Here is a 26345-nt window from a genome sequence, read left to right as displayed (position 1 = left end):
GACAGTATTTTTTAAATTTCCAGTTTTTGTTTGTTTATCTAAATGTGACATTTATTTCGAAATCTGTTACATCTAAGCTGCATAGCGCCAGTTTGGACTACTCCCTACACATCTATCTCTACACAAGTACTTTGCCTCAATCATGCTTTTAATGTCTATTTTTTTTCCCCCCACATAGGCCTGAAGGAACACCATTTGAAGATGGTAAGTATAAAAAAGATCTTGGGGTACATTTACTAAGATGAGAGTTCTATTTAAGATGGGATGTTGCCCATAGCAACCAATCAGATTCCAGGTATTATCTTCTAGAAGGTGCTAGATAAATGAGAAGTAGAATCTGATTAGTTGCTATGGCCAACATCCCATCTTAAATAGAACTCCCATCTTGGTAAATTTACCCCCTTGTGTGTGTAACATTTATAACTATTCTATCTATTGCTTGCTCAGCCATATAAACAACTGTTGTCCCTTAAGGGGGGTACTCACGGAGCGATCGCTGCTTAAAATCTAAGCAATCTGAACAGATTGCTTAGATTTTAAGCAGTGATCTCTCCATGTGTACCCCCACAGCGATAGCGATGCGCAGCACCACGCATTGCTATCGCTAGATTGGCTTGCATGTAGGCTCAAACTATCAGGTCGCTCATTTCACCCGCTGGGTGAAATAAGCGTCTCCCCCCGCACGCTCAGCACACATCGCGCTGTGCTGAGCGGGGGGAGAGATGTGTGCTGAGCAGTTCGCTCAGCACACATTTCTCTGACGTCCTAAGTGGATGCTGGGACTCTGTAAGGACCATGGGGAATGGCGGCTCCGCAGGAGACTGGGCACAACTAAAGAAAGCTTTAGGACTACCTGGTGTGCACTGGCTCCTCCCTCTATGACCCTCCTCCAGACCTCAGTTAGAATCTTGTGCCTGGCTGAGCTGGATGCACACTAGGGGCTCTCCTGAGCTCCTAGAAAAAGAAAGTTTAATTTAGGTTTTTTATTTTCAGTGAGATCTGCTGGCAACAGACTCACTGCATCGAGGGACTAAGGGGAGAAGAAGCGAACCTGCCTGCTTGCAGCTAGCTTGGGCTTCTTAGGCTACTGGACACCATTAGCTCCAGAGGTATCGAACACAGGGCCCGACCTCGATCGTCCGGAGCCGCGCCGCCGTCCCCCTTACAGATCCAGAAGCAAGAAGACGGTCCTGGAAATCGGCGGCAGAAGACTTCGGTCTTCATCAAGGTAGCGCACAGCACTGCAGCTGTGCGCCATTGCTTCCCATGCACACCTCACACTCCGGTCACTGATGGGTGCAGGGCGCTGGGGGGGGGGCGCCCTTGGCTGCAATATTAAGTACCTTGGCTGGCAAAACTGCACATAATATAGTCAGAGACTATATATGTGTAAAATCCCCTGCCAGATATACCTACAAAAAAGCGGGAGAAGTCCGCCGAAAAAGGGGCGGGGCTATCTCCCTCAGCACACTGGCGCCATTTTCCCTCACCGCTCCGCTGGAAGGATCGCTCCCAGGCTCTCCCCTGCAATTTCCAGACTACATAGGGTAAAAAAGAGAGGGGGGGCACTAAATTTAGGCGCAATATTGTGTATACAAGCAGCTGTTGGGAAAATCACTCGGTTACAGTGTTAATCCCTGTGTATATATAGCGCTCTGGTGTGTGCTGGCATACTCTCTCTCTGTCTCCCCAAAGGGCTTTGTGGGGTCCTGTCCTCAGTCAGAGCATTCCCTGTGTGTGTGCGGTGTGTCGGTACAGCTGTGTCGACATGTTTGATGAGGAGGCTTATGTGGAGGCGGAGCAGATGCCGATAAATGTGATGTCACCCCCTGCGGGGCCGACACCTGAGTGGATGGATAGGTGGAAGGTATTAACCGACAGTGTCAACTCCTTACATAAAAGGCTGGATGACGTAACAGCTGTGGGACAGCCGGCTTCTCAGCCCGCGCCTGCCCAGGCGTCTCAAAGGCCATCAGGGGCTCAAAAACGCACGCTACCTCAGATGGCAGACACAGATGTCGACACGGAGTCTGACTCCAGTGTCGACGAGGTTGAGACATATACACAATCCACTAGGTACATCCGTTGCATGATCTCGGCAATGAAAAATGTGTTACACATTTCTGACATTAACCCAAGTACCACAAAAAAGGGGTTTTATGTTTGGGGAGAAAAAGCAGCCAGTGTTTTGTTCCCCCATCAGATGAGTGAATGAAGTGTGTGAAGAAGCGTGGGTTCCCCCGATAAGAAACTGGTAATTTCTAAAAAGTTACTGATGGCGTACCCTTTCCCGCCAGAGGATAGGTCACGTTGGGAGATATCCCCTAGGGTGGATAAGGCGCTCACACGTTTGTCAAAAAAGGTGGCACTGCCGTCTTAGGATACGGCCACTTTGAAGGAGCCTGCTGATAAAAATCAGGAGGCTATCCTGAAGTCTGTATATACACACTCAGGTACTATATTGAGACCTGCAATTGCCTCAGCATGGATAGTGCTGCTACAGCGTGGTCTATTACCCTGTCAGGACAGGGATACTATTTTGCTAACCATAGAGCATATTAAAGACGTCGTCTTATATATGAGGGATGCACAGAGGGATATTTGTCGGCTGGCATCCAGAATTAATGCAATGTCCATTCTGCCAGGAGGGTATTAGGGACCCGGCAGTGGACAGGCGATGCTGACTTTAGAAGGCACATGAAGATTCTTCCTTATAAGGGTGAGGAATTGTTTGGGGATGGTCTCTGGGACCTCGTATCCACAGCAACAGCTGGGAAAGAAATTTTTTTACCTCAGGTTTCCTCACAGCCTAAGAAAGCACCGTATTATCAGGTACAGTCCTTTCGGCTTCAGAAAAGCAAGCGGGTCAAAGGAGCTTCCTTTCTGCACAGAGACAAGGGAAGAGGGAAAAAGCTGCACCAGACAGCCAGTTCCCAGGATCAAAAATCTTCCCCCGCTTCCTCTGAGTCCACCACATGACGCTGGGGCTCCACAGGTGGAGCCAGGTGCGTTGGGGGCGCGTCTCGGGAACTTCAGCGACCAGTGGGCTCGCTCACAGTTGGATCCCTGGGTTCTGCAAGTAGTATCACTGGGATACAAGCTGGAGTTCGAGGCGACTCCCCCTCGCCGTTACCTCAAATCAGCCTTGCCTGCTGCCCTCGAGGGGAGGAAGTACTGGCGGCAATTCACAAGCTGTACTCCAGCAGGTGATAATCAAGGTACCCCTCCTTCAACAAGGGCGGGGTTACTATTCCACAATGGTTGTGGTACCGAAACCAGACGGTTCGGTGAGACCCATTCTAAAATTGAAATCCTTGAACACTTATATACGAAGGTTCAAGTTCAAAATGGAATCGCTCAGGGTGGTTATTGCAAGCCTGGACGAAGGGGATTACATGGTATCACTGGACATCAAGGATGCTTACCTGCATGTCCCCATTTACCCTCCTCACCAGGAGTACCTCAAAATTGTGGTACAGGACTGTCATTACCAATTCCAGACGTTGCCGTTGGTCTGTCCCCGGCACCGAGGGTATTTACCAAGGTAATGGCCGAAATGATGATACTCCTTCGAAAAAAGGGAGTTATAATTATCCCGTACTTGGACGATCTCCTTATAAAGGCGAGGTCCAGGGAGCAGTTGTTGGTCGGAGTAGCACTATCTCGTGAAGTGCTACAACAGCACGGCTGGATTCTGAATATTCCAAAGTCGCAGCTGGTTTCTACGACGCGTCTACTGTTCCTGGGTATGGTTCTGGACACAGAACAGGAAAAAGTGTTTCTCCAGGAGGAGAAGGCCAAGGAGTTGTCATCTCTAGTCAGAGACCTCCTAAAACAAATACAGGTGTCGGTGCATCAATGCACGCGAGTCCTGGGAAAGATGGTAGCTTCTTACGAAGAAATTCCATTCGGCAGGTTCCATGCAAGGATCTTCCAGTGGGATCTGTTGGACAAGTGGTCCGGGTCGCATCTTCAGATGCATCGGCTGATAACCCTGTCTCCAAGGGCCAGGGTGTCGCTGTTGTGGTGGCTGCAGAGTGCTCATCTTCAAGAGGGCCGCAGATTCGGCATACAGGACTGGGTCCTGGTGACCACGGATGCCAGCCTTCGAGGCTGGGGGGCAGTCACACAGGGAAGAAACTTCCAAGGACTATGGTCGAGTCAGGAGACTTCCCTACACATAAGGCTAGACCCCTGCTTCAACACCAGCCGGTGCTGATCCAGTCAGACAACATCACGGCGGTCGCCCATGTAAACCAACAGGGCAGCACAAGAAGCAGGATGGCGATGGCAGAAGCCACAAGGATTTTCCAATGGGCGGAAAATCATGTGTTAGCACTGTCAGCAGTGTTCATTCCCGGAGTGGACAACTGGGAAGCAGACTTTCTCAGCAGGCACGACCTCCACCCGGGAGAGTGGGGACTTCATCCAGAAGTCTTCCAAATTATTGTACACCATTGGGAAAGGCCACAGGTGGACATGATGGCGTCCCGCCTCAACAAAAAGCTAAAAAGATATTGCGCCAGGTCAAGGGACCCTCAGGCGATAGCTGTGGACGCTCTGGTAACACCGTGGGGGTACCAGTCGGTGTATGTGTTCCCTCCTCTGCCTCTCATACCCAAGGTACTGAGAATAATAATGAGATGAGTAAGAACTATACTCGTGGTTCCGGATTGGCCAATAAGAGCTTGGTACCCAGAACTTCAAGAAATGATCTCAGAGGACCCATGGCCTCTGCCGCTCAGACAGGACCTGCTGCAGCAGGGGCCCTGTCTGTTCCAAGACTTACAGCGGCTGCGTTTGACGGCATGGCGGTTGAACGCCGGATCCTGAAGGAAAAGGGCATTCCGGAGGAAGTCATCCCTACGCTGATTAAAGCTAGGAAAGAAGTGACCGCAAACCATTATCACCGCATATGGCGAAAATATGTTGCGTGGTGTGAGGCCAGGAAGGCCCAACGGAGGAATTTCAGTTGGGCCGTTTTCTGCACTTCCTACAGTCAGGGGTGACTATGGGCCTAAAATTGGGTTCCATTAAGGTCCAGATTTCGGCTCTGTCGATTTTCTTCCAGAGAGAACTGGCTTCACTGCCTGATGTTCAGACATTTGTTAAGGGAGTGCTGCATATTCAGCCCCCTTTTGTGCCTCCAGTGGCACCTTGGGATCACAACGTGGTGTTGGATTTCCTAAAGTCACATTGGTTTGAGCCACTAAAAACCGTGGATTTGAAATATCTCACGTGGAAAGTGGTCATGCTGTTGGCCTTGGCTTCGGCCAGGCGTGTGTCAGAATTGGCGGCTTTGTCATATAAAAGCCCTTATCTGATTTTCCATATGGATAGGGCAGAATTGTGGACTCGTCCCCAGTTTCTCCCTAAGGTGGTATCAGCTTTTCATTTGAACCAACCTATTGTAGTGCCTGCGGCTACTAAGGACTTGGAGGATTCCAAGTTGTTGGACGTAGTCAGGGCCCTGAAAATTTATGTTTCCAGGACAGCTAGTGTCAGGAAAACTGATTCGCTATTTATCCTGTATGCACCCAACAAGCTGGGTGCTCCTGCTTCAAAGCAGACTATTGCTCGCTGGATTTGTAGTACGATTCAGCTTGCACATTCTGCGGCTGGACTGCCGCATCCTAGATCAGTGAAAGCCCATTCCACGAGGAAGGTGGGCTCTTCTTGGGCGGCTGCCCGAGGGGTCTCGGCTTTACAACTTTGCCGAGCAGCTACTTGGTCGGGGTCAAACACATTTGCTATATTTTACAAGTTTGATACCCTGGCTGAGGAGGACCTAGAGTTTGCTCATTCGGTGCTGCAGAGTCATCCGCACTCTCCCGCCCGTTTGGGAGCTTTGGTATAATCCCCATGGTCCTTACGGAGTCCCAGCATCCACTTAGGACGTCAGAGAAAATAAGATTTTACTCACCGGTAAATCTATTTCTCGTAGTCCGTAGTGGATGCTGGGCGCCCATCCCAAGTGCGGATTGTCTGCAATACTTGTATATAGTAATTGTTAACTAAAGGGTTATTGTTGAGCCATCTGTTGAGAGGCTCAGTTATATTTCATACTGTTAACTGGGTATAGTATCACGAGTTATACGGTGTGATTGGTGTGGCTGGTATGAGTCTTACCCGGGATTCAAAATCCTTCCTTATTGTGTCAGCTCTTCTGGGCACAGTATCCTAACTGAGGTCTGGAGGAGGGTCATAGAGGGAGGAGCCAGTGCACACCAGGTAGTCCTAAAGCTTTCTTTAGTTGTGCCCAGTCTCCTGCGGAGCCGCTATTCCCCATGGTCCTTACGGAGTCCCAGCATCCACTACGGACTACGAGAAATAGATTTACCGGTGAGTAAAATCTTATTTTCTCCCCAAATCAGGCCGTGAATACGGCCCTTTAGGGACATATTTATCAAAGAGATGAGAGTACCAGCCAATCAGTTTGTCTTACATTTTACAGGCTGTGTATGAAAAATAAGTCAGGAGCTGATTGGTTGGTACTCTCTCACAATTTTATCTTTTGCCAAGCTTTGATAAGTAGCCCCCTCATTGTTAACCGTCATAGGGGGTAATTCAGAGCTGATCGCAGCAGCTAATTTGTTAGCTAATGGGCAAAACCATGTGCTCTGCAGGGGGGGCAGATATAACTTTTGCAGAGTGAGTTAGATTTGGGGGAGTTATTTTGTTTCTGTGCAGGGTAAATACTGGCTGCTTTATTTTTACACTGCTATTTAGATTTCAGTTTGAATACACCCCACCCAAATCTAACTCTCTCTGCTCATGTTATATCTGCCCCCCTTTCCCGGCAGTGCACATGGTTTTGCCCAGCTGCTAACATATTTGCTGCTGCGATCAAGTCTGAATTAGGCCCATGGTGAGTAGAAAACCCAGTAATGTATTAGTGTACATTGAAACGTAACGCAAAAGTCAATCCTTTCTGCTAGCTGAAAGGTTTAAACCATTAAAGCTGAACAAAGGTGAACTTTATTTATACCCCAATGCATTGTAGTCTTAATTACAATGCTGGCCATCGAAAAGCCGGGATCCTGCACGAACCCAACCCCTTTGCAGTAGTTAATGCTACCAGTCATTAGCAATATTTAATGTTTAAAGACTTGAGAAATATATTTTCTGAATACAGTGCGGAAAGGCTGAGCACTTCACAAGGTGTTATCCGATGATTTATTACTATTTAATTTAGATTTGCAATACCACAGAAATGTTTTATTTGTACCTATCATATAGCAAGCTAAGTACAGGTTGAGTATCCCATATCCAAATATTCCGAAATACAGAATTTTTTGACTGAGATAATGAAACCTTTGTTTTCTGATGGCTCGTTGTACACAAACTTTGTTTAATACACAGTTATTAAAAATATTGTATTAAATGACCTTCAGGCTGTGTGTATAAGGAGTATATGAAACATAAATGAATTGTGTGTATGTAAACAAACTTTGTTTAATCCACAAAGTTATTAAAAATATTGGCTAAAATTACCTTCAGAGAGTGTGTATAAGTTCTATATGAAACATAACTGTATTCTGTGCTTAGACTTGGGTCCCATCGCCATGATAACTCATTATGGTATGCAGTTATTCCAAAATATGGAAAAATCAGATATCCAAAATACTTCTGGTCCCAAGCATTTTGGATATGGGTTGCTGAACCTGTATCATTTTTAAGTCCGTAACTATAAATCATTAAAGCCTTTTTAAACTCTTGCTTGGATGGCAGATAAGTATGGCTGCCAGTCACACATTCCCAAATCTCTGCATATCATGGGATGGCAGAGGTGGGAGAAGGAAGGGGAGGGTTGTACAATGCAGACAGCTCAGAGGCACATGGTGGTTTTCTCCAGTTGCATTCATTTTTGAAATTGGTTGTGTGGCCGGGTCCTTGCAAATGACCACTTATGTTTGCGTTCCCGCTAGGGACTGGGCCAGGCAAGGGGGGCGTGCCCCAGCTGCGCTGCATCATTAATGGGGGGGTGCCCCCAAGCTCTCACTTTAATGTGAATAGTTGTCCTGCACACGTGCAAGGCATCTATTGAGGTGGCAGCAGGCTGTTTTAGCAGGGTGCAGCCCTCTGCTAAAACAGCCTAGCATGAACACTAGATGTAACCGTACAGTGATTAAGAAGTGTTTTTGTCAAATGCACTCTGTTGTTAGTGTAATCAAACCCAATGAGTGATAATAGTCAAAGGACATTTCAGTATAAATGTTCTTAGTTATGAGCGTAACTGCCTAACACCCATTTCACACTACTTTCAAACTCCCAGGTTTTTGCGTGTGAATGCGCATCAACCCGGGATTTTTGGTAGGTCTGAATGCAAACTACCTGGGACAGGACAAACCTTTCAATTTCCCTGGTCCGATTTGTGAAACAGATATTGGGAGGCTGTAATTGAATAGCCTCAAGTGATAAAGCCCAAGGCTACCACCCTTTTTTAACCCCCATTAACTTAACAGGGCTAATTGAATTTAGCCCTAATGGGGGGTACTCGCGTACAGATATGTGTGCTGAGCGATCTAGCACAGAACGCTCAGCACACATCTCTCCCACTCAGCACACAGCGTGATGTGTGCTGAGCGAAGGGGTGGGGGAGGGGGGGGATGCTCGCTTCACCCAGTGGTGAATTGAGCAATCTAACTAGATTTAGCCTACATGCAGGCCAATCTAGAGTCAACAATAGCGACACGCGTTGCCGCGCATCACAATGGGGCATACATACGGAGAGATGTGTGCTTCATTTCTAAGCAATCTAGTCAGAAATTGTAATGCAAAATAAGCGGTCTGGATCCTACTACAGTTTCATTGACCGTGTAATCACTTGTTTTAAAACTTAAATGCTAAAAGTTCTTAAATCTTGTTTTGAAAATTAATCATAATATATGGAAGTGGTTCACAAACTTTCTAATATGACAGCGCCCTAGAGTGTCTGCAATTTGTTTCATGACACCCCCAGGCCTAATGTTTCCCTTATTAAGAAATTAGGGAAAAATACTTAAGTAAACTATGCTAACCTGTCACTATTCTGTTCAGTTATGTGGTGTTTGTGCTTCGGTTTTTCCACAAATTTTATATTTGGCAGCCACCAGCTCTGGATTTGCCAATCACATTGACCATTATTCATTTTATTTGGACCCAGTAAAACATCCTGTGGCACCCGGTTTCGGAACCATTGATGTATATCCCTTTCACATCCTGTTGCCTCATGGTCAAAATATTCCCATTTGTCTATAGATTTAAACAAATTGCAGTCGGAATAGTAAAATAGAATCAATGTTTGGCCTATGATTTTAACTATTTTTTTTTATTATTTGTAGGAACATTTAAACTCACAATAGAATTCACAGAAGAATATCCAAATAAACCACCAACAGTTCGGTTTGTGTCTAAAATGTTTCACCCAAATGGTAAGTTTGATTTTTAAATGTGGTAACTTGGTCCCTTACTTTACTGTTTTGGACAGAAGAAGGCTTAAGGAACTAAATGAGTCTGTGATGTTCCTAGTGATTATACAGGGAGTTAGCAAAGTCACTCCGCAGTGACTGTATGCCAAGCAAGTCTCCTCGCAGAGTGTGTGTGCTAAGTATTATGATAACACTTTATTGACATGCTATAAAAGAGTTTGTTGCGTACTTATCTACATTGAGTGTTGTCCCGCTCTGGCCTCCCACAGCAGCAGAGGAGATTCCCGGCCACAGACGGCGCTCATTACGGAGACACTTTACGGACTTCTTGTATATATTGTATTCTCATGAATATATGCTCATCCCACAGTATGATTGTCTCCTCTTTGTTGGGCACTTTGGGGGAATTGTTAAGGGCCCTACAGACATGCCGATCCGCCGCCGAGCTGTCCGACAGTGGATACGGGCAACCCGGCGGCAGGGGGGCAGTGACGTTTCTTCACTCCCCCCGTCACGCGGCTCCATTGAAGTGCAGGCAAATATGGACGAGATCGTCCATATTGGCCTGCATGTACAGCCGACGGGGGACCAGCGATGAACGAGCGCGGGGCCGCGCATCGTTCATCGCTGGAGCCTCCACACTGAAAGATATGAACGAGTTCTCGTTCATTTATGAACGAGATCGTTCATATCTTTCAAACAAATCGGCATTTGTGTAGGGCCTATTAGTTGCAGTAAATTACCGCAGCTAATGGATCCTCCACTGCCTATCCAGTTATCCCCATAAGCCAACATTATCATGGATTTTGCTTCACCTGCCCAGAGGCAGTCAAACAAAATCCCTGATAACTGACCCATGGCCATGAAAACACGTGGACCCGGGAACTTGACACTGATCCATGTGTTTTTACTCAAAACGATTTTAAGATTACACTGATCAATTTGACATAATATAATCATTACTTATTTATGTTGCATCAGATTATCTTGCCACCACTTATTATGATAATCATCCAGTTTAGAAAATTGCGATGTGATGTTCTGAAACAGAACGTTTCGCCCACTGGATCACAAGTTTTCCCTTGCACCCCCATAGAGGTGTGAGGGGAAAACTTGCAACACTACAGTAAATGGCTTGCGTTTTATTGAATCAGCCCCATAGACTGTAATAAAACCATACTCCTGATGATGCATTTTAATAAGAAAAATGGTAAAACTAGTGCTGTCTGTCAGTACTGAAGTCTGCATTTAGAGGTTTCATGAATTGGCGAACACAAGATATTTCATATACTGTACTCTCTGCTTTTTATCTTTGCATATCACTTCTTGTTGGTAGTATTAAAATACACATCCAGAATCCTTCTCAATACTGAATTTAGGGGATTACTGTGGACTGTTTACACTGAGTTACATGAGTGGGTTTAACAAGCGTGAATACTTAAAGCTTTACAGTTTGGAGTAATTAGTAGTCTAGTGATTAGTGGGGGGGGCAACCTCTTGAAGGGTTAATGGTCCCGTTCCCGGCTGACAGGACACTGAGCTCCTGAGGGAACTATTTGCAAGCCCCGTCACGGCGAGCGTACATTCCCGCAGCAAGCCGCCGCCACCCCTAACAGAGCCAGAAGAATGAAGAGTGGTGAGTACTGAGCCGGTGTCCCGGCTAGCGGCATGAGGGTACAGAGACACACGGCTTCTAAACGGGGCGGAATGCATCTCCATGCACAGTACACGACTGCGTCTCGGTACACAGTACACAGTACCCACACTGGCAAACACAGCCTTTAAAAGGGTTCTGCTCCATTTTAAGCGCACAAAATGACCTCCGCCAATATAAAAAAAGCGGGAAGACTGCGTGCCATTGAAGTGGCGGGGCTTCACTATGAGAGGATCCAGCAGCTCACCAGTGCCATTTTCCCTCTGCAGTGGTCACAGACGCTGACTGACAGGGACGCGCAGCTCCTCTGGTGTGACTCCAAATGATCTCAGCGGTACCAGGGGGTCATAGCAGGGGGAGGTGCGACTATTAGTTTACCAAGTCCCTTATCAAGGTACTTAGTCTGCAACCCGGCTAAGTTTGGCATTAGCAGTAAGGGTGCGGTGGGGGCTGGCTCCAAACAACTCTGTGTCTCCCTGAAGGGCTCTTTGTGGGTTACTTGTGCTTAACCATTTCCTCTGTGTGTGTGTGTGTGTGTGTGCTGTCACATTTACATTGTCAGGCAAAGAGTGTTTTCTGGTATAGCAGAGTGTTCCTCTTCACAGGGGGGGCTCACTACTGGGTACTCAGGGTTCACAGAATAGCGGGGCTGAATCGGAGTGGGTTAATTCTCTTAAAGGAATGATCTCCACTCTTTCTACAAAATTGTCCCACAACGAGAAAGAGACGCAATACTTAAAACAGACGGTGGATGAGTTTATAAACAGAGACTCGGTCCCCAAAACAGCATCTCAATCCCCTCCCATTTATCCACAAAAGCAATCTCTGACCCATATCATGCAGTCTGACTCTGACAGGTCAGACATGGAGGAGGTGGATTCAGAAGGGGCTCTGTCACAGGGCATAGAGGCTATCAGAGATGTTCTGCATATTCCTGATAAGGTGTCAGAGGAGTGTGAGGAATCTTATTTTAATGTAAAAAAGAAGTCCTCAGTTACTTTTCCTGTGTCAAAGGAATTGAATACCCTGTTTGAACAACCATGGGTTAATCCGTACAAGAAGTTTCAGATCCCTAAAAGGTTGCTGTCATCTTATCCTATTCCTCTGGAGGATAGGAAAAAATGGGAAAATCCACAGATAGTGGACGCATCAGTCTCTAGGCTGTCACATAAAATTGTATTGCCTGTTCCTGGTGCAGCCTCCCTAAAAGACACGGCTGATCGTAAAATTGAGACTACACTCAAATCATTGTACACAGCTGCTGGGGTGGCCCAAAGACCTACTATTGCATGTGCGTGGATCACTAAAGCCATTGCTAAATGGTCAGATAACCTAATTGAGGGGTTAGATTCCTTATCTAGGGGGGATGTTGTCTTACTCCTGCAGCATATACAGGACTCTGCAAACTCTATGGCGGAAGCCATAAAGGAAATAGGCATGCTTAACGAACGCACGCACCACCGCTATGGCAGTGTCTGCATGCAGGGGCTTATGGCTACGTCAGTGGACTGCTGATGCGGACTCCTGGTAAGGTGTGGAAGGCCTACCATTCACAGGAGAGGACTTGTTTAAAGATGAATTAGACAAGTGGATCTCCACAGCTACTGTGGTTGTCTACATATCTTCGTTCAGCAGCTCCCCCAACCAAGAAGACGTATTCAGCTTCTAAGTTACAGTCCTTTCGGACAGCCAAGTTCAAGGGCAAATCCAGAGGTGCTTCTACATCCTCCATTGGCACAAGAGGTAAACCACGCAAACCAGCAACAGCAGGTGCTCAGGAACAGAGCTCAGGCTCTGCTTCCTCAAAGACTACGGCATGACGGTGGACCGCAATGTCTGAAAGCTGTCAGGTGGGAGCCCGACTACAATTCTTCAGTCACATCTGGTCAAATTCGTGCCAGGATCCCTGGGTCATAGATCTTATTTCCCAGGGCTACAGACTGGAGTTCCAAAAGCTCCCACCTCACAGATTCTTCAAATCAGGCTTGCCAGTTTCACAAGAGGCAAGTCTAACTTTACAGCATGCCTTTCAAAAACTGGTACAGACTCTGGTCATTGTTCCAGTTCCACCTCATCTACTAAACAAGGGATACTATTCCAACTTGTTCGTAGTACCGAAGCTGGACGGTTTGGTAAGACCAATTCTGAATCTCAAGTCATTGAACCCGTACTTACGAGTGTTTAAATTCAAGATGGAGTCTCTGAGAGCGGTGATCTCAGGTCTGGAGGAGGGGGAATTCCTAGTGTCTCTAGATATCAAGGATGCGTACATTCATATTCCGATCTGGCCGCCTCGTCAGGCTCATCTCCGGTTTGCACTGCAGGACTGTCACTACCAGTTCCAGGCCCTGCCGTTTGGTCTCTCCACGGCATTGAGGGTGTTCACCAAGGTGATGGCAGAGATGATGTTTCTACTCCGCAAACAGGGAGTGAACATAATTCCGTACCGCGCCGTCCAGGAAAAGGTTGCTGGACAGCATTTCTCTCTCAACCAAACTCCAGGATCACAGGTGGATTCTGAACCTTCCGAAATCTCACCTAGAGCCAACACGGAGGCTCCCATTCCTGGGAATGATACTGGACACGGAGTCACAAAAGGTGTTCCTTCCATTGGAAAAGGAATTGGTAATCCAGTCAATGGTTTGGGATGTCCTGAAGCCGGGTGTTGGTGCATCTGTGCATTCGCCTTCTGGAGAAAATGGTGGCCTATTACGAGGCACCTCAATACGGAAGGTTTCACGCAAGACCCTTCCAGCTCGATCTGTTGGACAAATGGTCCGGATCGCATCTTCACATGGGGTGGTCTTCAAGTTGCCTACTGTCGGGATCCCGGCGCACAGTATACTGGCGCCAGAATCCCGCCAGCCGGCATACTGACAGTTTTTCTCCCTTGTGGGGTTCCACGATCCCCCCTGGAGGGAGAATAAATAGCGTGGCACGCATAGTGCGCCATCGTGCCCGCAGCGTGGCGAGTGCAGCGAGCCCGCAAGGGGCTCATTTGCGCTCACCACGCTGTCGGTATGCCGACGGTCGGGCTTCCGGCACCGGTATGCTGGTCGCCGGGAGCCTGCCCACCGGCATACTATACCACACCCCTTCACATGCACCAGAGGATCCGTCTGTCGCCAAAGTCCAGGATCTCCCTTCTGTGGTGGCTACAGTCTTCTCACCTCTTCGCAAGACGGAGGTTCGGAATTCAGAACTGGATTCTGTTAACCACAGACGCAAGCCTCAGAGGTTGGGGAGCAATCACTCAGGGGGTGCAGTTTCAGGGAAGATGGTCAAGTCAGGAAGTCATCCTTCCAATCAACATTCTGGAACTCGGGGCCATATACAACGCCCTTCTGCAGGCCTCACATCTTCAAAATCGGGCAATTCGGGTCCAGTCGGATAATGTGACGGCAGCAATGTCAGAGGTGTCAAAAATTCTCCTCTGGGCAGAAAGAAGCGCTATGGCATTGTCAGCGGTCTTCATTCCGGGAGTAGACAACTGGGAAGCAGACTTCCTCAGCAGACACGACCTGCACCCTGGGAAGTGTGGCCTTCACCCAGAAGTGTTCAGGTGCTTGATAAGTCGATGGGGATATCCACAGATCGACGTGATGGCCTCTCGTCGCAACAAGAAGCTCAGGTGGTATTGTTCCAGGCCGAGAGAACCACAGGCGGTGGCGATAGACGCCCTGACAACTCCATGGGTCTATCAGATGGTGTACGTGTTTCCTCCACTTCCTCTGATCCCAGGAATTCTAAAACGAATAAAAAGGGAAAAGGTTCAAGCAATACTCATTGCTCCGGACTGGCCAAGAAGGGCCTGGTACACAGACTTTCTGGAGATGCTCCTCGAAGATCCGTGGCCTTTACCTCCTCGCAAGGATCTTCTGCAACACGGCCCGTTCGTCTATCAGGACTTTCCGCGGCTACGTTTGACGGCATGGAAGTTGAATGGCTGATTCTAGCCAGGAGAGGGATCCTTAACAAGGTTATCCCTACTATGATCCAAGCCAGGAAGGGGGTAACGGCTAAGCGTTACCATCGTATTTGGAAGAAATAAGTCTCTTGGTGTGAGTGCTGAAATTATTCTGCAGTGGAATTTCATCTGGGAAGTTTCCTGCTTTTTCTGCAGGCAGGCGTGGATGTGGGCCTGCGTCTGGGCTCCATAAAAGTCCGGATTTCGGCCTTGTCCATTTTCTTTCAGAAACAATTGGCTTCTCTCCCTGAGGTCCAGACGTTCTTGAAAGATGTTCTGCACATCCAACCTCCCTTTGTGCCTCCCACGGCACCTTGGGATCTCAATATGGGGCTGCAGTTCCTCCAATCGGACTTGTTTGAACCGTTACAGGAGGTGGATGTAAAATATCTTGCGTGGAAAACCGTCACACTGTTGGCCTTGGCTTCAGCAATGCGTGTGTTTGAGTTGGGGGGCTTTGTCTCACAAAAGTCCCTATTTAATTTTCCATGAGGACAGAGCTGAACTCAGAACTCGTCAGCAATTTCTTCCTAAAGTGGTGTCCGCATTTCACAACAACCAACCTATTATGATTCCGATTGTCGCTGACACCTCTGCTACTTCAAAGTCTTTGGCTGTTGTGAGGGCTTTGAAGGTGACCAGAACAGCTCGTCACAGATAGACGGACTCGCTGTTTGTTCCTTATGATCTCAATAAGGTTGGGTGTCCTGCTCCATAGCAGACAATTGCACGCTGGATCAGACTTACTATCCAGCATGCTTATTCCACGGCAAGTTTACAGTGTCCAAAATCTGTACAGGCCCACTCTATTAGGTAGGTGGGTTCTTCCTGGGCGGCTGCCCGAGGTGTTTCGGCTTTACAGCTCTGCCGAGCAGCTTCTTGGTTCGGTTCCGACACGTTTGCTAAGTTCTACAAGTTCGATACTTTGACCAAACTGAAGGTCCTCAGAGGCCAATCAGTTCTGCAGGAACCTCAGCACTCTCCCACCTGGTTTGGTAGCTTTGGTACATCCCCATGGTACTAAATGGACCCCAGTATCCTCTAGGACGTAAGAGAAAATAGGATTTTAATTACTTACCGGTAAATCCTTTTCTCTTAGTCCGTAGAGCATACTGGGCGCCCGCCCAGTGCTTCGTTCTACCTGTACTGTTACTTAGTTAAGTAATGTTGGTTCAGTTGTTGCTGTTCCTGTTTCAAGTTTGGTTAGCATGTCTTTCCTCTTGTTGTGTGTGCTGGTTCGGAATCTCGCCACTGTCCTTATCTATCCTTCTCTCAATGTATGTCCGTCTCCTCGGGCACATTTTCTAAACTGAGTCTGGTAGGAGGGACATAGAGGGAGGCGCCACCCACACTATCAAATTCTTAAAGTGCCCATGGCTCATAGTGGACCAGTCTATACCCCCATGGTACTAAATGGATCCCAGTATCCTCTACGGACTATGAGAAAAGGATTTACCAGTAGGTAATTTAAAATCCTATTTTTTTATTTTTTTTGGTCTGATATTTTCATAAATATACTCTTCTCAGATCATTTCTAAAGGTGCATACGCACTTGCCGAGAAAATGAGTGACGTCGCTCATTTTCCCCTTTCCTGAGCGACGTCGCTCATTTTCTCGGCAAGGGTTTATGCCGCCAGCGACTTGATGCAATGATCCTCGCTGTTGGCAGTGCATGCATGCTCAATCTGGGCTGTGGTCCAGGAGCTGCATGCATGGCCGGCCGCTGTGTGACGTCACTAAGCGATATGAACGGTCATGTCGCCCTGTGTGAAGTCGTCTAGTGTGTATGCAGCTTTGAGTAAGAACTTTGCCTGTTTATAAAACTGCGGAGTGTATGTAATGTCTGATGTATTACCAAAAATGTTTCGCTGAAACCATGTATCACCCATTACCGTCTATGAAGAAACTATTGAAGGCAGTGGACATTGAAGAGTTGTCCCTTCATTCACAGCTATTACGTACAGCAGTACAGTCTTGCTTTTTCCCCAAATAATCACAAACTAGCCCATTATCTAAAATTGTATTTACCCACAACTAAACCAACATGTAGGCCAGGATGTAATAAAGTTCAGCGGCCTTGTGAGATGCCGGCCGGCCAGCATTCCACATGGCTGCTAAATTCGGACTTACCTACATCCCGCACGTAATTTGACTGAGTGGAAAATAATTTTTCTCTGACGTCCTAGTGGATGCTGGGTACTCCGTAAGGACCATGGGGAATAGACGGTCTCCGCAGGAGACTGGGCACTCTTAAAAGACAGATTAGGTACTATATCTGGTGTGCACTGGCTCCTCCCTCTATGCCCCTCCTCCAGACCTCAGTTAGAATCTGTGCCCGGCCAGAGCTGGATGCACCCTAGGGGCTCTCCTGAGCTTACTAGAAAAGAAAGTATTTGTTAGGTTTTTTATTTTCAGTGAGATCTGCTGGCAACAGACTCACTGCTACGTGGGACTGAGGGGAGAGAAGCAAACCTACCTGCTTGCAGCTAGCTTGTGCTTCTAAGGCTACTGGACACCATTAGCTCCAGAGGTATCGAACACAGGGCCCGACCTCGATCGTCCGTTCCCGGAGCCGCGCCGCCGTCCCCCTCGCAGAGCCAGAAGACTGAAGAGAAAGTTGAAAACCGGCGGCTGAAGACTCCTGTCTTCATTAAGGTAGCGCACAGCACTGCAGCTGTGCGCCATTGCTCCCTTAGCACACCACACACTCCGGTCACTGATGGGTGCTGGGGGGGGGGGGGGGGCGCCCTGGGCAGCAATTACATTACCTTATTGGCAAAAAGGCACATAATACAGTCTAATAAACTGTATATGTGCAATAACCCCCGCCATTAACTATTTAAAAACGCGGGAGAAGCCCGCCGCTGAAGGGGCGGGGCTATCTTCCTCAGCACACCAGCGCCATTTTCTCTTCACAGCTCCGCTGGAAGGACGCTCCCCGGATTCTTCCCTGCAGTTTCCAGACTTTAAGGGTAAAAAAGAGAGGGGGGGAACATAAATTTAGGCGCAAAACTGTGTTAATAAGCAGCTATAGGGGAAATATCACTCAGTATAGTGTACATCCCTGTATTATATAGCGCTGTGGTGTGTGCTGGCATACTCTCTCTCTGTCTCCCCAAAGGACTTTGTGGGGTCCTGTCCTCAATCAGAGCATTCCCTGTGTGTGTGCGGTGTGTCGGTACGGCTGTGTCGACATGTTTGATGAGGACGCTTAAGTGGAGGCGGTGCAGGAGCCGATAAGTGTGATGTCGCCCCCTGCGGGGCCGACACCAGAGTGGATGGATATGTGGAATGTATTAACCGACAGTGTCAACTCCTTGCATAAAAGGTTCGATGACGTAACAGCTGTGGGACAGCCGGCATCTCAGCCCGCGCCTGCCCAAGCGTCTCAGAGGCCATCAGGGGCTCAAAAACGCCCGCTACCTCAGATGGCAGACACAGATGTCGACACGGAGTCTGACTCCAGTGTCGACGAGGATGAGACAAATGTACAATCCACAAGGGCCATCCGATGCATGATTATGGCAATGAAAAATGTGTTGCACATTTCTGACATTAACCCGGTTACCACTAAAAAGGGTATTATGTTTGGGGAGAAAAAGCAGCCAGTGACTTTTCCCCCATCTGATGAGTTAAATGAATTGTGTGAAGAAGCGTGGTGTTCCCCAGATAAGAAATTAGTGATTTCTAAGCGGTTACTAATGGCGTACCCTTTCCCGCCAACGGACAGGTTGCGTTGGGAAACATCCCCTAGGGTGGACAAGGCGCTCACACGCTTATCAAAAAAGGTGGCACTGCCGTCTCAGGATACGGCCGCCTTAAAGGAGCCTGTAGATAGAAAGCAGGAGGCTATCCTGAAGTCTGTGTATACACACTCAGGTACTATACTGAGACCTGCTATTGCTTCAGCATGGATGTGTAGTGCTGCAGCGGCATGATCTGATTCCCTGTCAGATAACATTGATTCCCTTGACAGGGATACTATTTTGCTAACCATAGAGCATATTAAAGACGTAGTCTTATATATGAGGGATGCACAGAGGGACATTTGCCGGCTGGCATCTAGAATTAATGCAATGTCCATTTCTGCCAGGAGAGTATTATGGACTCGGCAGTGGACAGGTGATGCTGATTCTAAAAGGCACATGGAAGTTTTGCCTTATAAGGGTGAGGAATTGTTTGGGGACGGTCTCTCGGACCTCGTATCCACAGCAACAGCTGGGAAGTCTACTTTTTTACCTCTGGTTCCCTCACAGCCTAAGAAAGCACCGTATTATCAAGTACAGTCCTTTCGGCCTCAGAAAGGCAAGCCGGTCAGAGGCGCGTCCTTTCTGCCCAGAGGCAGGGGTAGAGGGAAAAAGCTGCACCAGACAGCCAGTTCCCAGGAACAAAAATCCTCCCCTGCTTCCACTAAGTCCACCGCATGACGCTGGGGCTCCACAGGTGGAGCCAGGTGCGGTGGGGGCCCGTCTCCGGAACTTCAGCGACCAGTGGGTTCGCTCACAGGTGGTTCTCTGGGTTCTACAAGTGGTATCTCAGGGATACAAGCTGTAGTTCGAGACGTCTCCCCCTCGCCGTTACCTCAAATCAGCCTTGCCAGCTACTCCCAAGGACAGGGAGGTAGTACTGGCGGCAATTCACAAGCTGTACCTCCAGCAGGTGATAATCAAAGTTCCCCTCCTTCAACAGGGACGGGGTTACTATTCCACAATGTTTGTGGTACCGAAACCAGACGGTTCGGTAAGACCCATTCTAAATTTGAAATCCTTCAACACTTATATAAGGAAGTTCAAAATGGAATCGCTCAGGGCGGTTATTGCAAGCCTGGAAGAGGGGGATTTTATGGTATCACTGGACATCAAGGATGCTTACCTACATGTCCCCATTTACCCACCTCACCAGGAGTACCTCCGGTTTGTGGTACAGGACTGCCATTACCAATTCCAGACGTTTCCGTTTGGTCTGTCCACGGCACCGAGGGTATTTACCAAAGTAATGGCCGAGATGATGATACTCCTTCGAAAGAAGGGAGTTATAATTATCCCGTACTTACTTGGACGATCTCCTTATAAAGGCAAGGTCCAAGGAGCAGTTGTTGGTCGGAGTAGCACTATCTCAGGAAGTGCTACAACAGCACGGCTGGATTCTGAATATCCCAAAGTCGCAGCTGGTTCCTACGACGCGTCTGCTGTTCTTGGGCATGATTCTGGACACAGAACAGAAGAAGGTGTTTCTACCGGAGGAGAAGGCCCAGGAATTATCATCTCTGGCCAGGGACCTCCTGAAACCAAAACAGGTGTCGGTGCATCGCTGCACGCGAGTCCTGGGAAAGATGGTAGCTTCTTACGAAGCAATTCCCTTCGGCAGGTTCCATGCAAGGATCTTTCAGTGGGATCTGTTAGACAAGTGGTCCGGATCGCATCTTCAGATGCATCGGCTGATCACCCTGTCCCCGAGGGCCAGGGTGTCTCTGCTGTGGTGGCTGCAGAGTGCTCATCTTCTCGAGGGCCGCAGATTCGGCATACAGGACTGGGTCCTGGTGACCACGGATGCAAGCCTCCGAGGTTGGGGGCAGTCACTCAGGGAAGACGCTTCCAAGGACAATGGTCGAGTCAGGAGACTTCCCTACACATAAATATTCTGGAACTAAGGGCCATTTACAATGCCCTAAGTCAAGCAGAACCCCTGCTTCAAGATCAGCCGGTGCTGATTCAGTCAGACAACATCACGGCAGTCGCCCATGTAAACCGACAGGGCGCACAAGAAGCAGGATGGCGATGGCAAAAGCCACAAGGATTCTTCGATGGGCGGAGAATCACGTGCTAGCACTGTCAGCAGTGTTCATTCAGGGAGTGGACAACTGGGAAGCAGACTTCCTCACCAGGCACGACCTCCACCCGGGAGAGTGGGGACTTCATCCAGAAGTCTTCCAGCTGATTGTAAATTGTTGGGAAAGGCCACAGGTGGACATGATGGCGTCCCGCCTCAACAAAAAGCTAAAAAGGTATTGCGCCAGGTCAGGGGACCCTCAGGCGATAGCTGTGGACGCTCTAGTGACACCGTGGGTGTACCAGTCGGTTTATGTGTTCCCTCCTCTTCCTCTCATACCAAAGGTACTGAGGATAATAAGAAAGAGAGAAGTAAGAACTATACTCATAGTTCCGGACTGGCCAAGAAGAACTTGGTACCCAGAACTACAAGAAATGATCTCAGAGGACCCATGGCCTCTGCCGCTCCGGCAGGACCTGCTCCAGCAGGGGCCCTGTCTGTTCCAAGACTTACCGCGGCTGCGTTTGACGGCATGGCGGTTGAACGCCGGATCCTAATGGAAAAAGGCATTCCAGATGAAGTCATTCCTACGCTGATAATGGCTAGGAAGGATGTGACGGCAAAACATTATCACCGCATATGGCGAAAATATGTTGCTTGGTGTGAGGCCAGGAAGGCCCCAACAGAGGAATTTCAGCTGGGTCGATTTCTGCACTTCCTACAGTCAGGAGTGACTATGGGCCTAAAATTAGGATCCATTAAAGTCCAGATTTCAGCTCTGTCTATTTTCTTTCAAAAAGAACTGGCTTCACTGCCTGAAGTTCAGACGTTTGTTAAGGGAGTGCTGCATATTCAGCCCCCTTTTGTGCCTCCAGTGGCACCTTGGGATCTCAACGTCGTGTTGGATTTCCTAAAATCACATTGGTTTGAGCCAGTTAAGACCGTGGAGCTAAAATATCTCACGTGGAAGGTGGTCATGCTGTTGGCCTTGGCTTCGGCCAGGCGTGTGTCAGAATTGGCAGCTTTGTCATGTAAAAGCGCATATCTGATTTTTCATATGGACAGGGCAGAATTGAGGACTCGTCCCCAATTTCTTCCTAAGGTGGTATCAGCGTTTCGTTTGAACCAACCTATTGTGGTGCCTGCGGCTACTAGGGACTTGGAGGATTTCAAGTTGCTGGACGTAGTCCGGGCCCTGAAAATCTATGTTTCCAGGACGGCTAGAGTCAGAAAAACTGACTCGCTATTTATCCTGCATGCACCCAACAAGCTGGGTGCTCCTGCTTCAAAGCAGACTATTGCTCGCTGGATCTGTAGCACGATTCAGCTTGCACATTCTGCGGCTGGACTGCCGCATCCTAAATCAGTAAAAGCCCATTCCACGAGGAAGGTGGGCTCTTCTTGGGCGGCTGCCCGAGGGGTCTCGGCTTTACAACTTTGCCGAGCTGCTACTTGGTCGGGTTCAAACACTTTTGCAAAATTCTACAAGTTTGATACCCTGGCTGAGGAGGACCTTGAGTTTGCTCATTCGGTGCTGCAGAGTCATCCGCACTCTCCCGCCCGTTTGGGAGCTTTGGTATAATCCCCATGGTCCTTACGGAGTACCCAGCATCCACTAGGACGTCAGAGAAAATAAGAATTTACTCACCAGTAATTCTATTTCTCGTAGTCCGTAGTGGATGCTGGGAGCCCGTCCCAAGTGCGGACTCTCTGCAATACATGTATATGGTTATTGCTTCACTAAAGGGTTATTGTTATGAGCCATCTGTTGAATGAGGCTCAGTTATTGTTCATACTGTTAACTGGGTATAGTTATCACAAGTTGTACAGTGTGATTGGTGTGGCTGGTATGAGTCTTACCCTGGATTCCAAATCCTTTCCTAGTAATGTCAGCTCTTCCGGGCACAGTTTCCCTAACTGAGGTCTGGAGGAGGGGCATAGAGGGAGGAGCCAGTGCACACCAGATATAGTACCTAATCTTTCTTTTAAGAGTGCCCAGTCTCCTGCGGAGCCCGTCTATTCCCCATGGTCCTTACGGAGTACCCAGCATCCACTACGGACTACGAGAAATAGAATTACCGGTGAGTAAATTCTCATTATAACCAATTTGAATGCCCATAATACCAGTTTAAGAGGTAAACCTGAAAAAATCTACATGCAGTGATGTTCTATATTACCATGGGTAAAGCAACTTAGTAAATTTGTGATGCCAGATCTCTTTTAAATGTGGACAGATTGTAAATTGCAAGGGCTATCTTTATATTGGCAAGTAGAGAATAAGGGTAATGTATCAATGAACTCTGTTTAACAAAAAAAAAGTCCTTGTTAACTCTTAAGTATTCTATGAAAGTGTAGGAATGTGACAATGTTTGTTCTTGTAACACACCTAACCATACATCACATTTAATTAAACAGTCTGTTATTCTTTTGTGCTTTTAATGTAAGTTATTTTATTTTTTTTGCGATTTTGACTATATAGTCAAAATCGCAAAGAAAGTTAGCGAAAGTCACCTTGCGATTCCGATGCGCGGTCCCGCGAGGTCGTTATTGCAAGCCCAGATAGAATGTGCAGGCAAGTCAATTTTGACTATCTAGTATAAAAGTATAGTCAAAATTGACACGTAACCAAAATCGTACAAAGCCAGTATCGCAAGCACAGTCTTCTTTGTTTGTGATGCTGACCATGGGCCTAATTCAGACCTGATCGCTAGCAGACGATTTTTGCACTGCTGCAATTAGATAGTTGCCGCCTATTAGGGCTGTGCAAGTGTGCGAACGCATGTATAGCAGAGCTGTACAAACTGATTTTGTGCAGGGTCTGCACAGCCCAGGACTTACTCAACTGTTGCGATCACATCAGCTTGTTCAGGACCGGAATTGACGTTTGACACCCGCCCTGCAAACACTTGGACACGCCTGCTTTTTTCCAAACACTTCCAGAAAACGGTCACTTGCCACCCACAAACGCCTTCTCTCTCTCCTTGTGAACGCCCGTGCGAATGGATCCTTCGCACAAACCCATCCCTGAGCGGCGATCCGCTTTGTACCCATGCGACGCGCCGGTGCATGCACAGTTTAGACCTGATCACCCACTGTACGAAAACGCAGCCTAGCGATCAGGTCTGAATTACCCCCCTAGTCCCTATCGCTTAGTGATCAAAACATTCATGTTTTGATTTATCTTTTTATCTTCTACTTGGATACAATAATCACCTGAATTAAAATTAGGGTGTGTACACACGGTGAGATCCCTGCTATGTTCGATTTTCACTATGCGATTTCCCTTGAACTCCCCCAGAGCCCAGATAGTACAGATAGGACACATTTTGACTATCTGTGCTTGAGATTTTGTCTATGTACGATTTTGACTAAGTGCCAATTTTGACTATACTTTGTACTAGATTGTACACTAGATAGTCAAGATTGACTTGCCTGCACAGCCTATCTAGCCTTACGATACCGACCCCACGGGAGCGCGCATCGGGATCGAATCTGTATCGCAAGCTGCCTAACACCTAGAGATGTGCACTAACTTTTCATAAGATTTTGACTATATAGCCAAAATCTTACAGATTTATCTCACCGTTGTGTACACACCGGGTGTGTACACACTGTGAGATCCCTGCTATGTTCGATTTTGACTATGCGATTTCCCTTGAACTCCCTCAGAGCCCAGATAGCACAGATAGGACAGATTTTGACTATCTGTGCTTGAGATTTTGTCTATGTAAGATTTTGACTAAGTGCCAATTTTGACTATACTTTGTACTAGATAGTACACTAGATAGTCAAGATTGACTTGCCTGCACAGTCTATCTAGCCTTACGATACCGACCCCACGGGAGCGCGCATCGGGATCGAATCTGTATAGCAAGCTGCCTAGCACCATGAGATATGCACTAACTTTTCATAAGATTTTGACTATATAGTCAAAATCTTACAGATTTATCTCACCGTGTTAGTCTGGCCAAAACATGTAATAACTCCCCAAACTTCTCTATACACCAAAAGGAATATTTTATTATGGTATTCACTAAAATGCACCTACTTATTAGCATACACTGGTGGGAAAAATGGTGATGTAATATTATAGACCATGTAGTACAGGAAAAGATGATTCTAAAGAAAAATTGAGGCAAGTTTCTAAAATAACCTGAAAGTGCATCCTCCAAATACAAAAATATGTATTATTTCTGCATCATAATATGCTTTTGCATAATCCTGTACAAATTTATTTTTTTCTCCTCTTAATCCTTTAGTATATGCTGATGGAAGTATATGTTTGGACATTCTTCAAAATCGTTGGAGTCCAACTTATGATGTGTCTTCAATTTTAACTTCCATACAGGTAGGAACAAGCCGGATAGGTGGTGTTTATTTTCCCTATCGCGTAACTTTGTGTTTTGTGTGAAATGGAATGCTCATTTTTGTTTTTTTATTTACCCCCAGTCCCTGCTGGATGAACCAAACCCGAACAGTCCGGCAAACAGTCAGGCAGCTCAGCTCTACCAGGAGAACAAGCGGGAATATGAGAAGAGGGTTTCCGCAATAGTGGAACAGAGCTGGCGTGACTGTTGACACTGGCCCTTGTATATGAACACTCTAATCAGGAGGAAATTATATATATAATATATATATAGTGTTTGAGTGATCTTCCTCTTGCTAGAATCTTTACATTTACATTGACTGCAAACTGGCTGTTGTGTTGTCACTGACTTCCTTAGCCCCCAGCTGATGCTTTTTCCCCATCGGACACCAGAGAGCATTCGTGTTGAAATCAAATGTACCATACATAGGTTACTTGCAAAAGATTTTCTCCTATCCTTTTCTTTGGTTCCGTTTCTCACTATTGTAGGTTGAGTGGGAACATCATCTGAAGATTCTCTTTAATGCATAAGAGACTGACCTATATTGTATTCATGACACCATGCAAGGACATCATGCTATCGGCACTGTTGATTCTGCCTAGATAATCTTTTACTTTTGTTTTTATCTTGCTTTATATTTTAAAGGAAGCTTTTTGCCTCCATGGTTTTTGCAGGTTCTTTACAAATGCTCAATGCATTGCCCATCCAAAGCTGCGCTAGCTTTTTTTTTTCTATTTAGAGTTCAGTTTGGCTTCACAAATCTGCAAGCGCCCGTTGGATGAGAGATTGACAGCCGCCCTGTTCAACCTTGAATTTGTGCTGTCGACAAAGCACTTTTTAGTTTTCTTTAAAATGTGTGTATTATTGAGTAAGTGGCTCCTTTTACTGTAACATTGTCACCCTAAATCAGTGATGGGGAACCTTTGGCACTCCAGCTGTTGTTGAACTACACATCCCAGCATGCCCTGCTACAGTTTTGCTATTTGGCCATGCTAAAACTGTAGCAGAGCATGCTGGGATGTATAGTTCAACAACAGCTGGTGTGCCAAAGGTTCCCAATCACTGCTAGTTTTTGATAATGGCAAAGCTACACAGGGGTTGGGGGGCAAAAAAAAAAAAATTCATGGTAGAGCAACAGGAGGATATAGAAAGTTGCTCCCTCCGCCCTTCTGAATTTG

General features: G+C 47.2%; 1 protein-coding gene across 1 annotated transcript in view; it reads left to right on the top strand.

Annotated features, from left to right (window-relative positions):
• Positions 1 to 26054, top strand: part of UBE2A (ubiquitin conjugating enzyme E2 A) — a 38417-nt gene extending 12363 nt beyond the window's left edge. Inside the window, exons 3-6 of the mRNA XM_063937342.1 lie at positions 179 to 204; positions 9324 to 9413; positions 25060 to 25148; positions 25250 to 26054. Coding sequence (XP_063793412.1) covers positions 179 to 204; positions 9324 to 9413; positions 25060 to 25148; positions 25250 to 25378 — 334 coding nt within the window. The 3' untranslated portion in view covers positions 25379 to 26054. The remainder of the gene's footprint in view (positions 1 to 178; positions 205 to 9323; positions 9414 to 25059; positions 25149 to 25249) is intronic.
• The last annotated feature ends 291 nt before the right edge of the window (positions 26055 to 26345 follow it).

The sequence above is a fragment of the Pseudophryne corroboree genome, chromosome 8 (genome assembly GCF_028390025.1).
Source record: "Pseudophryne corroboree isolate aPseCor3 chromosome 8, aPseCor3.hap2, whole genome shotgun sequence".
Classification (NCBI taxonomy): domain Eukaryota; kingdom Metazoa; phylum Chordata; class Amphibia; order Anura; family Myobatrachidae; genus Pseudophryne; species Pseudophryne corroboree.
Note: the sequence above shows the minus strand (reverse complement) of the source record. Positions and strands in the feature narration are given on the sequence as shown.